Source organism: Mustela nivalis, assembly GCF_964662115.1.
Source record: "Mustela nivalis genome assembly, chromosome: 7".
NCBI lineage: Eukaryota > Metazoa > Chordata > Mammalia > Carnivora > Mustelidae > Mustela > Mustela nivalis.
This window is the reverse complement of record NC_139026.1, coordinates 88,913,056-88,925,670: the sequence shown is the minus strand read 5'-3', so window position 1 is coordinate 88,925,670 and position 12,615 is coordinate 88,913,056. Positions and strand designations below refer to the sequence as shown.

At 40.0% G+C, this 12,615-nt stretch overlaps 1 protein-coding gene across 6 annotated transcripts in view; it reads left to right on the top strand.

Moving 5' to 3' along the window:
• Positions 1-988: 988 nt before the first annotated feature.
• Positions 989-12,615, top strand: part of TFCP2 (transcription factor CP2) — a 57,369-nt gene continuing 45,742 nt past the window's right edge. For 2 of the 6 annotated variants that reach the window (XM_082741308.1, XM_082741307.1), the window contains exon 1: positions 989-2,170. In XM_082741308.1, the coding sequence (XP_082597434.1) occupies positions 2,049-2,170 (122 nt within the window). In that variant the 5' untranslated portion in view covers positions 989-2,048. The remainder of the gene's footprint in view (positions 2,171-12,615) is intronic. The other 4 variants (XM_082741311.1, XM_082741310.1, XM_082741306.1 and 1 more) reach the window with 4 other exon arrangements.

Here is a 12,615-nt window from a genome sequence, read left to right as displayed (position 1 = left end):
AACCAAGATTTGGATGCCAGGGCTTATTAACATAAGCCTTGAGCCCTCAAAGAGAATCTTCTGGCTGAAACTGGGGGCATGCTGTTAACATCACATCAATCTCTTTCCTTTCTTTCTTTCTTTTTTTCTTTTTAACAACAAAGATTTTATTTATTTAACAGAGAGAAATCACAAGTAGGCAAAGAGGCAGGTAGACAGAGAGGAGGAAGCCACGGAGCAGAGAGGCCCATGTGGGGCTCCATCCCAGGACCCTAAGCCAAGACCTAAGCCAAAAGCAGAGGCTTAACCCACTGAGACACGGAGGCGCCCCAACCTCTTTCCTTTCTTAATTCAATCAGCATTTTTTAGAAAGTCCTATTGAATGTAGAAACTATACTAGGAGATATGGAGAACACAAGCCTGAAAAATATTTTTTTCTCTTATTTAGGAAATCACAGTCTAGTGAAAAAGGCAGATATATACGACTCGAGACAAAATGTAAAAAGTTCAATAATGGAATACAACAATGAACCAATACTTTAACATATAGGCAACATTTTATAGTAAAAAATATCAGACTTTGGAATCAGTTCTGAAGTTGGCATGGCAATTTAGCTGTGGCAAATTTCAGCCCCCTAGGCTCCTTTTCCTATTGGTAAAATGAGGTCATCATCCTTAGCTTTAGGACTATAATTCTAAACACAAGGTTGTCTTGAGGATTACTAATAATGTCATAAAGTTCCTGGTGTATAGTTGATGCTTGATCAACAACGAAGGAAGGTGGAGCAGGGATGATTATCCCTACTTTTCAAATGAGGAATCGAACTCAACGAGATTAAGCGATTATTCGAGAATCACCAAACTAGTAAATGAAGACGCCAGCCTAAATCCTTATCTTCAGACCACGACCTTTTAAAAACTCCAACTTCCACCCATCTCATGCTTTTCTGCTCAAATTTATTAGGGAGAACGCGGACGATGAGGGTAAGCGGAGTCTTAACCTTCCAAGAGGTGAGTTTAAGGAAAGAGATTATTCCAGGAGCAAAGCAACACCTACAGGGAGCGCGAGGGAAACAGTGCAGACTCCTCCCCGGGAAAGAGTAGGTTGGGTAAGACCAGAGTGAAGACTCCACCCACGCCCTAGAGTGAAGACTCCGTACCCAGCGGAAGGCAGTCCTTCGGTGGCCACAGAGAAGGCCATTTAAACCCGCGACACCTGACGCACGCCGGGTCCTCTCCCGGACCGTCCAGCCCATCCTCGGGGGCGGGGCCGCGGCGCAGCTAGCCTACTATCGCTGGCGAAGCCCACGAACTCTCTTCCTCATTGGCGAGCCGCAGGGTGACGTCACGCTCTCCGGACCCGCAAAGGAAGAGGGCGCCATGATTGGTTGGCGCTGGGGCGGCGGGCGGTGGAGGACCCTGACGAGTCCGGGTTTCCCGTGGGTGCTGGACTTTCCCCTTCCATGTTCTCAGGCCGTGGGGCACTGCAGAGGGCGGGGAGTTGGCTCGGCGGAGACCTGGATTTGGTTCTAAGAGCCTCGGGGTTGAGAAGGGGTGACCGGAAGTGATCGTGGGACTGACCGGAAGCGAGGCCTGGAGGGGAAAGAGAGAGCGGGTCCCCAGAGGGAGGGGGGCTTCCCGCAGAAGGGGATAGAGGGGAAAGGTGCGAAAGCGGCGTGGAAGCGCCGGCTGGGCAGCGGGTCGCTGCTGCTGGTCTGTTTGGAAGGCAGCGAGTGACCCCCCACGAGCTCAAGGGGAGAGCCCAAGGATTGAGAGTACGGGAGTCCAGGGCTGCCTCGGGGGAATCTGGAATAGTTAAACCAAGGGCCCCGCGCGCGGCCTCAGAGATCTGGGAGGGAGGGATTTTGGAAGTCGAGGCAGGAGCTAGGAGCCGAGGGTACGGCAGATTAGTTGTGCGGGCAGTGCGGTTCAGACTTGGGGTTGGCCAGAGGGAACTGCGTGGGAGATCTTGGTTTGGAGTTTTCGACAGTCTTAGCCCCATTGGGTAGAATCACACTACTTGCCTTTGTACAAGAAACGGTGTCTCCTGGGGCAAGGAAGGAGCCAGCATGGCCTGGGCTCTGAAGCTGCCTCTGGCCGATGAAGTGATTGAATCTGGGCTGGTGCAGGACTTTGATGCTAGTCTGTCCGGGATCGGCCAGGAACTGGGTGCTGGTGCCTATAGCATGAGGTGAGTGAGATTTTTCCCAGACCCTGCACCTTCTAAGTAACAAAAGCAGGAAAGAGAATGGCGGGGAGGTGGGGGGATGAGGAGAGGTATTTAGTTAAATAAGCTGTCTGCGGTTAGGGAACATTGACTTGTTTCATTGTAGCTTTGAATAGTGACTATTGTGGAAGAAATGGAACAAGAGATTGTAGGCAGTGTCAAGTCTGTGCAGGATCAGTGGAAGAAGCAAGAAAGGCCCTTGGTTAGCAAAACAGATGAATGTTGAGAGGCTGTTTGTTGTGCCAATGTGGGAGACTTGGAGACCAATAGGGTGGTGTGTATGTGTGTGTCTGCGTGTATGCGGGTAGGTTGGACTGAAGTGTGTGAAGGGGCCACACTGAACATATTAGGGATGTCTGGGAGTTGGGAGCTGGGGCTTAATGATGAATATGGTTGATTGCTTATTGGAAGGAAATGTGAGATGTTGGTTAAAAAGTCCACACATCTGTGCTTTAGCCAGCCTTTTGTGGATAATTGTGGGATGTCTGCCTTTTGAAACATAAACTATGAAAAGAAAAAGTATCAGGGAACTTTTAGATACTTAGAGACTTTAGTGTATCAAGTCAAATGTTGGTAATAAAAATCTCCTGTGAAAGTAGCATAACTTCCCATGTAGTTTATTTGCATGCATTAGCTACTTCATTCCCCCAGTATAGTTTGTTTCATTTATGAGATGCACAAGAATCATACCTGGAAATGTTGAAACATCTGCACCTTAGGGTTACATGGAATATAATTGGGTTTCCAAATGCATTATAAGGCTCAGTCTAAGTAAGTGAGGCAAAAGAGACTTTAGAACGTCAGTTTGAATTTATGAGTTTATAGGGAAAGTATGTTTTTTAATGGGGAAAGTAGACACATTTTGTATTCTGATAGTGAGATCCTTTGAGAGTTATGTAATGTAAAATTCTTGTCTTTTTCCCTGCTAAACCAAAATGGATTTTTTCAGTGAAGTAAAATAATGAGCTAGAACTTAATACTTCATCTTTAGGAATCTTTGCTTACAGTTAGAATAATAAAGGCTATCCTTGTATACACATTTTAGTGATTTTTCAGGGAAATTTAAGCGCTATCACTCAATGTTCATAGTGTTGGGAAATTTCACTCTAGTTTTGCCTTTCCTTGTTTACATAAGGCTACCCTTAAAAATAGAGATTATCTTGGTCTGAAAGTAAATGTCCCAACCTAGCTGACATGGTATTTGACAATTCATGCTGTTGTTCATGTAAAGACTAACAGCAGAAAGTTAGGTTTTCTCTGGATTATCAGAGGATGAAGATAGTTAAATATAACTGTACTTGTAAAAATAGTTGACACGTCGGCAAACTTTCTGTGCATCTGTTAGGTGCTTTCTGTACCAGGCAACCTTACATTTAAAAATGCTTTCCTGTGTCATACCCTCAGTGGTCTTCACCGGTATTAGCACAGTGATTGGTGTATTTACACATTTTTAATTTTTTTCCAACATCAGTTGTACAAGAGTTTTCGGACATCACTTTCTCTTTTCTCTAGAGCACAGTGTGCCAAAATTTGAAGTATTTTTCTTTGTTTTCATCTTACTCTTTTTTATGCATTTTGCTCTTTTCACTCTTCTCTTGACTCTGATACGAATTTAATCATTTGTGTTAATGGATTAATTAGACATTAATTCTCAAACTTTAGTATTCATGAGAGTCATCCAGAGTATCTCTTAAAAATAGTTTCCAGGGTGGAAGCTATTGGGTGGCTCCGTGGGTTAAAGCCTCTGCCTTCTGCTCAGGTCATGGTCTCGGGGTCCTGGGATCCAGCCCCACATTGGGGTAGGGGGGGGTGGTCTCTGCTCAGCAGTGAGCCTGCTTCCCCTCTCTCTCTGCCTGTCTTTCTGCCTACCTGTGATTTCTGTCTGTCAAATAAATAAATAAAATCTTTAAAACAAACAAACATAGTTTTCCAGGGATATCTGGTTGGCCCAGTGGTTTAAGCATCTGCCTTTGGCTCAGTTTGTGATACCGGGGTCCTGGGATGGAGTCCCACATCAGGTTCTCTGCTTTGCCAGGAGCCTGCTTTTCCCTCTGCTTTTGCCTCTCTCTATCTCTCTCTCTGTCTCTCATGAATAAATAAATAAAATCTTAAAAAAAAAAAAAAAGTTCCCAGGGCCTCATCTTTAGTGATTTTCTGGGGCACAGGCCAGAAGTCTGATTTTCAAAACAAGTTCTTAGATTTTGGTGCAGGTAGTCCAAGGACCACATCTTAAGAAACACTGACTGGAGGCGTTTTCATACACAAAGGCGAGGATTCTTTACTCTTTGTGTTTCTCCCTTTCATTAAACCTTGTAATCAATTTTCCTACACCTTTTCAGGGAAAAGGTGCTCTTTGTTTTGTAAAATACATTCCCTGATGTATTCTTTTTACCCTAATTTGTTTTTTTGTTGTTGTTGTTGCATCTTACAATGGTTTCACTTCAAATCTATTGATTTATATTTTACAAAGATTCATCTTAACCAGATTTGTTTTGGACTCTCGGTCTGCCATTGTATTCAGTAATGTTCTTTTTCTAAGTGGTTCTTTAATATTCTTATTTTTCTCCTTACATTTTAATACATGGAACAAGTTTTATAGTTGATATAAAGGAAGTTCCCTGAAAACATGTTAAGGGAAAGGAGCCAGTCAAAAAAGACCACACAACATATGATTCCACTTTTATGAAATGTCCAGAATAGACAAACCTATAGAGACAGAAAGTAGAACAGTGGTTGACTAGAGCCTGGAGAAAGAGGTAATGGAGAGTGACTCCTAATGGTACTAGGTTTTTTTTTGGGGGGGGGGCGGAATTAATAAAAATGTTCTATAATAGTGGTGAGGGGAACCTGGCTGGCTCAGTCGGTGGAGCATGTGACTCTTGATCATGAGTTTGAGTCCTGTATTGAGTGTAGAGATTACTTAAAATGCATATGTACATACATACATAAAATCAGTTGTCATAGTTGAACAATTCTGACTACACTAAAGACAAGTGAACTCTACACTTTAGATAGGTGATTGTATAGTATATGAATTGTATCAAAATAGAGCTGTTATTATTATTTTTTAAAAGATTTTATTTATTTATTTGACAGAGAGAGAGAGATCACAAGTAGGCAGAGAGGCAGGCAGAGAGAGAGGGGGAAAGTAGGTTCCCTTGCTGAGCAGGGAGCCTGATGTGGGGCTTGATCCCAGGACCCTGAGACCATGACCTGAGCCGAAGGCAGAGGCATAATCCACTGAGCCACCCAGGCACCCCTGTTATTATTTTTTTTTTTAAGATTTTATTTATTTATTTGACAGGGAGATCAGAAGTAGGCAGAGAGGCAGGCAAATAGAGAGAGGGAAGCAGGCTGCCTGCTGAGCAGAGAGCCCGATGCTGAGCTCGATCCCAGGATCCTGAGATCATGACCTAGGCTAAAGGCAGAGGCCTAACCCACTGAGCCACCCAGGCACCCCAAAATGAGCTGTTATTGAAGAAGTGCTCTCTCTTGGACTCTATCTCACATAAAATCTTTTTTTTAAAAAGTAAAGAGAATTAAATTTTGTAGTTTAGTTTGTTTATTTGTGTATTTATTTATGGTGGGCAACAGAGCAAGGTTCATTGAGAGTACAAAGCTCCTGAAGAAGGATGGGACCCAAGAGGTTTGCCTAGATTTTGTAGTTTGAGAAGAATTCTCCATCTTTTATTTTTTTTAAGTTGAGGTGGAATTCACATCTTAAAAATTAACCATTTTAAAGTGAACAATTCAGTGTTCTTAGTATATCCACAATGTTGTGCGACCACCACCTCATCAATCCAAAAGAAATCCAAAAGTTACTCCCCGTTTCCCCCTCCCCTTTCTCCCTGGAGTCTGTAAGGATTTACCTATTCTGGATATTTCATGTATATAGAGTCATATAATGTGTGACCTTTTGTGTTTGGTTTCTTTGACTTAGCATGATGTTTTCAGGGTCCATTCAGGTTGTAGCATGTCTTAGGACTTCTGTATTTCATTCCTTTTTATGTCTGAATAATCCGTCATATGTCTATATCACAGCTTGTTTATCTCTTCATCCATTGGTAGATGTAGGGGTGGTTTCCACCTTTTGACTGTTAAGAATAATGCTAATTATTGTGCTTATAAAGGAGATGACCTTGAAATGTTATAAGCATTTATTTACAAATTCCCATGTAGATTTCTTTTAATTGAGGTATAACTGATATATAACATTGTATTAGTTTAAGGTGTGGAACATAATGATTAGATATTTGTATAAATTGCAAAGTGATCAGAACAATAAGTCTAGTTAACATTTCATCATACATAGTTTAAAAAAATTGTCTTCTTGTGATGACAACTTTTAAGATCTACTGTCTTAGCAACTTTCAAATATGAAACACAGTATTATTGACTATAATCACCATGCTGTGTTAGACATGTTTTCATTTCTCTTGGATATATTTCTAGGCCTGGAATTGCTGGGTTGTATGGTAATTCTATGCTTAACTCTCTCTTATTTTTCATTTGAAGACTTTTAGAGCAGTTTTAAGCTCACAGAAATACTGAGAGGAAGGTACAGAGATTTGCCATATACCCCTTGCCTGCATACATGTATACTCTCCCCTTTCACCAGCAGCCCTTACCAGAGTAGTCCACACTCTGTACCTATATTGATGAACCTACGTTGATGTATCATAATCACCCAGAGCCCCTAGCTTAACCTTAGAGTTCACTCTTGGTGGCATACATTCTGTGGTTTTGGGAAAATATATAATGACATGTATCCATCATTAGAGTATCATACAGAGTATTTTAACTGCCTTAAAAATCCTCTTGTGTTCTGCCTGTTCATTCCCCCACCCCCACCCAACCCTGACAATCACTGATTTTTTTTAGTGTTTCCAGTTTTGCCTTTATAGAATGTCATATAATTGGAATCATGCAATATGTAGCCTTATCAGATTAGCTTCTTTCACTTAGAAATATGCATTTAACATGCCTCCATGTCTTATTATGGCTTGATAGCTAATTTCTTTTTTAAGTGCTCAATAGTGTGGTCCGGATGTATCAGTTTATTCATTCATCTACTGAAGGATATCTTTTTTCTGTTCAAGTTTTGGCAGTTATGAATAAAACTGTTATAAAACAGCCATGTGCAGGGTTTTGTGTGAAGATAGTTTCCGACTCCTTTGGGTAAGTAATAGCAAGGAATGCAATTCTAGATTATATAGTAAGAGTAGGTTTAGGTTTTTTGTGTTTTTTTTCCCCCTGGTATTTACCCAGCTTTTTTTTTTTTTTAATTTTTTATTATTAACATAATGTATTATTTGTTTCATGGGTACAGGTCTGTGATTCATCAGTCTTACGCAATACACAGTGCTCAGCACAACACATACCCTCCCCAGTGTCCATCACGCAGCCACCTCATCCCTCCCACCCACCTCTACTCCAGAGTATGTTTAGTTTTTGTAAGAACCTGCCAAATTGTCCTCCAAAGTGGCCGTACCATTTTGCATTCCCCCTGGAAATTAGTGAGAGCTCCCTTTGCTTCACATCCTTGTCAGTATTTGGTGTTGTCAGTGTTCCAGATTTTGGCCATTCAAATAGGTATGTAGTATATACTAAAGAACTATGAAGTTCAAGAACTGTCAAGCTGTTCAGTTTATGTTCCACCAGCAATGTACGAGTGGTCCTCTTTCTCTACACTCATGTCAGCCCTTCTTATTTCCTGTTTTCTTTCTGTTGTTGTTGTTCTGATGAAATCCATCCTAGTGAGGGTGAAGTGTGATTGTGTTTGCTATATTCCTTTGTGACCGTGAAGTTGAACATGTGCTTGCTGGCCATTTGTATCTGTATCTTCTTTGGAGATGTGTCTATTCAAGTCTGTCTTTGTTTGGGTTTTTTGTTTTTGTTTTTGTTTTTTGTTTTTGTTTTGTTAAGATTTATTTATTTTTAGAGAACGAGAGAACAAGAGAGGACATGCATGAGAGTGAGCACCTGGGGAGAGGAGCAGAGGGAGAGAATCTTCAAGCAGACTCTTAGATGAGTGTGCGGCCTGTAGTGGGGCTTGATCCCACCACCCATGAGATCATAACCTGAGCCAAAACCAAGAGTTGGCCACTCAACTGACTGAGCCACCCAGGTTGCCCCCAACATGGGGCTCAGAGTCACCACTCTGAGATCAAGAGTTGAATGTTCTACCAACTGAGCCAGCCAGGTGCCCATCAGCATATGGTCTCCAACTTATGATGGTTCACCTTACGATTTTTTGATTTTGAAGTGGTGTGAAAGTGATAGGTATTCAGTAGAAACCATACTTCTGATTTTGAATTTGAACTTTTACTGGGCTGGGGAAATGCAATACAATAATTTCTCATGATGCTAGGCAGTATCAGTAAGCCACAGCTCCCAGTCAGCCAGGCGATCACGAGGGTAAACAAATAATACACTTATAAATATTCAGTCTGTATACAACCATTCAATTTTTTACTTTCAGTACAGTATTCGATAAGTTACATGATTTTCAACACTTTATTATAAAATAGGCTTTGTGTAAGATGATTTTACCCAACTGTGTGCTAATGTATTTGTTCTGAGTACACTTAAGGTAGTAAGCTAGGCTAAGCTATGATGTTGGTAGGTTAGATGTATTAAATACATATTTGACTGACAATATTTTCAACTTAGGATGGGTTTATTGGTACATAACCCCATTTTAAGTCAAGGAAGATCTGTATGTGTTTTTCATATCATTGGTTAAATTAACTCATGCGTATTCTATTCTTCTCGATGCTATTATACATGGAATTGTTCTCTTAATTTCCTTTTTGGATTGTTTATTGCTGGTCTCTAGAAACAACTGATTGTGTGTGTGTGTGTGTGTGTGTGTGTTGATCTTATATCCTGCAACTTTGCTGAATTCACTTATTAGCTCAAGTAGTAGTTTTGTGGATCCTATGGGATTTTCTATATGGAGAATCATGTATAGTTCACTTTACTTTTCCTATTTGTATGCCTTTTTTTTTTTTTTAAAGATTTTATTTATTTATTTGAGAGAGAGACAGTGAGAGAGAACATGAGTGAGGAGAAGGTCAGAGAGAGAAGCAGACTCCCCATGGAGCTGGGAGACTGATGCGGGACTCGATCCCGGGACTCCAGGATCATGACCTGAGCCGAAGGCAGTTTTCCAACCAACTGAGCCACCCAGGCGTCCCGCCTTTTTTTTTTTTTTTTTTTTTTTCTTGCTTAATTGTTCTTGCAAGGACTTCCAGTACCATGCTGAATAGCAGTGGTGAAAGTGGGTATCCTTATCTTATTCCTGATTTATAAGGAAAGCTTTCAGTCTTTCACCATTGAGCTGTGAATTTTTCATAAATGGCCTTTTATTTTTTTTTATTTTTACTTTTTTAAAGATTTTATTTATTTATTTGACAGAGATCACAAGTAGGCAGAGAGGCAGGCAGAGAGAGAGGGGGAAACAGGCTCCCTGCTGAGCAGAGAGCCCGATGCTGTGCTCAATCCCTGGATCCTGGGATCATGACCTGAGCTGAAGGCAGCGACTTTAACCCACTGAGCCATCCAGGCGCCCCATAAATGGCCTTTTAATATTAAGGAAGTTTCTTTTTATTCCTAGTCAGCTTTGTGTTTATGTGTTTTATTGTGGTAAAATAGACGTAAAATTTACCATTTTAGCTCTCTTTAACTGTACAGTCAGTTCAGTTGCATTAAGTACATTCACACTGTTGTGCAATTATTACCAGCATCCATCTCCAGACTTTTTTCATCATCCCAAACTGAAACTCTCTACTCATTAATCACTAACTTGCCTAGTCCCTGGCACCACCATTCCTCTTTCTGTCTCTATGAATTTGACACTCTAGGAATCTCATATAGTGGAATCCTACAAATTTGTCCTTATGTGCCTGCCTTATTTCACTTAGCATAATGTCATGAAGGTTTTGCCTGGTGTTTTTATCATGAAGGTTTGTTAAATTTTGTGCATTGCCTTTTCTGTGTCTGTTGAGATGATCATGTGGTATATTACATTGATTTCCTTATGTTGAACCATCTTGTATTTCTGGGAAAAATCCCGCTTAGTTATAGTGTATAATCATTTTAATGTGCTATTAGATTCAGTTTGATAGTATTTTGTTGAGGATTTTTGTCTTTATTCAGGGATATTGGTCAGTAGTGTTTCTTTCCCCATGCTGTTTTTGTCTGGCTTTCGTGTCGGGATAATGCTGGCCCTGTAGAATGTTAGAAAGTATTCTCTTTTTTTGGAAGAGTTTGAGCAAGATTGGTGTTCATTTTTTTTTTTTAAAAGATTGGTGTTAATTAAATGTTTTGTAGAATTCACCAATGAAGTCATCTGCTTCTAGACTTTTATTTGTTGAGAGATTTTGATTACTGATTCAATCTCTTGTTATAGGTCTGTTGAGGTTTGTTATTTCCTCAGTCAATTCGGTGTTTTGTTTCTAGAAAAAGTTTTTGTATCTAAATTATCTTATTTTTTGGTGTAAAATTGTGCATAGTGTTCTCTTACAATCCTTTCCCTTCTGTAAAGTTGGTGGTAATAGCCCACTTTCATTTCTGATTTATTTGTTTGTGTCTTCTCCCTTTTTTTCCTGGGCAGTCTACCTAAATGTTGTCAGTTTTATTGATTTTTTGAAGAACTGACTTTTGGGGTGCCTGGGTGGCTCAGGTCATGATCCAGGGTCCTGAGATGGAGCCCTGCCTTGGGCTCCCTGCTCAGCAGGAAGCCTGCTTCTCCCTCTCCCACTCCTCTTGCTTGTGTTCCCTCTCTTGCTCTCTCTCTCTCTCTCTCCTGAATAAATAAATAAATAAATAAATAAATAAATAAATAGAATCTTTTAAAAAAAAAAAAAAGAAAAAGAAAAGAACTGGCTTTTGGTTTTGTGGATTCACTTTTTTTTTTTTTTTTTTCAATTTTCTGCCTAATTTTCCCATCATCATCTTTATTATTTGTTTTCTTCTGCTGGTTTTGGATTTAGTTTGTTTGTTTGTTTTTCCTTAAAATGTAAAGTTAGATTATTTGATTTGAAGTCTTTCTTCCTTTTTATGTAGGCATTTGCAGCTGTGGATTTCCCCAAGTACTGCTTTCACTGTGTCCTATAAGTTTTGGTATATTGTGTTTTCATTTGTCTCAGTATTTTCTCTCTCTCTCTCTCTCTCTCTCTCTTTTTTTTTTTTTTTTGAGATTTTATTTATTTATTTGACAGACAGTGAGAGAGGGAATACAAGCAGGGGGAGTGGGAGAGGGAAGCAGAGGGAGAAGCAGGCTTCCCGCTGAGCAGGGAGCCCAATATGGGTCTCTATCCCAGGACCCTGGGATCATTACCTGAGCTGAAGGCAGACACTTCATGGCTAAGCGACTCAGGTGCCCAAACTCAGTATTTTCTAATTTCCCTACTAATTTTTTTCTTTGACTCATTGGTTGTTTGAGAGTGTGTTGCTTAATTTCCATTTATTTGCAAATTTTACAGTTTTCCTTTTCCTTTTATTGATTCCTAGCTTCATTCCATTGTGGTCAGAGAAAATTGGTATGATTTTGATTTTTTAAAAGTTACTGAGAATTGGTTTATGGCCAAACATGTGGTCTATCCTGGGGAATGATTTATGTGTGTTTGAGAAGAATATATATTTTCCTGTTGTTGGTTGAAGTATTCTGTATATGTCTGTTAGGTATGGTTGATTTATAATTGTTCAAGTTGTTCAAGTCCTCTGTTACTGATTTCTGTCTAGATGTCCTATTTGTTAATTAAGGTGAGAGTACTGAAGTCTCTAACCATTGTGGTAGAAATGTCTATTTTTACCTTCAGTTATTTCAGTGTTTGCTTTTTATATTTGGGGGTCTCTGTTATTTGGTGTGTACATATTTATATTTTCTTTTTTTAAGATTTTATTTATTTATTTGGGAGAGAGAGGGAGAGCCCATGGGCGCACAAGCAGGCAGAATGGCAGGTAAGAAGCAGGCTTCCAGCTGAGCAGGGAGCCCGATGTGGGGCTTGATCCTAAAGACCGTGGGATCATGACCTGAGTCAAAGGAAGACATTTTACCGACTGTGCCACCCAGGAATTCGTATAATTATATTTTCTTAATAAATTATCTTTTAAATCAATATAAAGGTTCTTCTTTGTCCCTTGTAACAACTTTTGACTTAGGTTCTGGCTTCTTTGATACTTGGTTAGTTACTGCAGGTCTCTTTTGGTTACTGTTTGCATGGAATATCTTCTTCCATTCTTTTACTTTTAGACTATTTGTGTGTTGTATCCAGAGTGAGTCTTCTCTAAGCACCATATGGTTGGTCATTTAAAAAAGAATCTGTTCTCTCAATCTGTGTCTTAATTGGTGAATTAATCCATTTGTACTTACAGTGATTACTGATAATGAAGGACTAATTTCT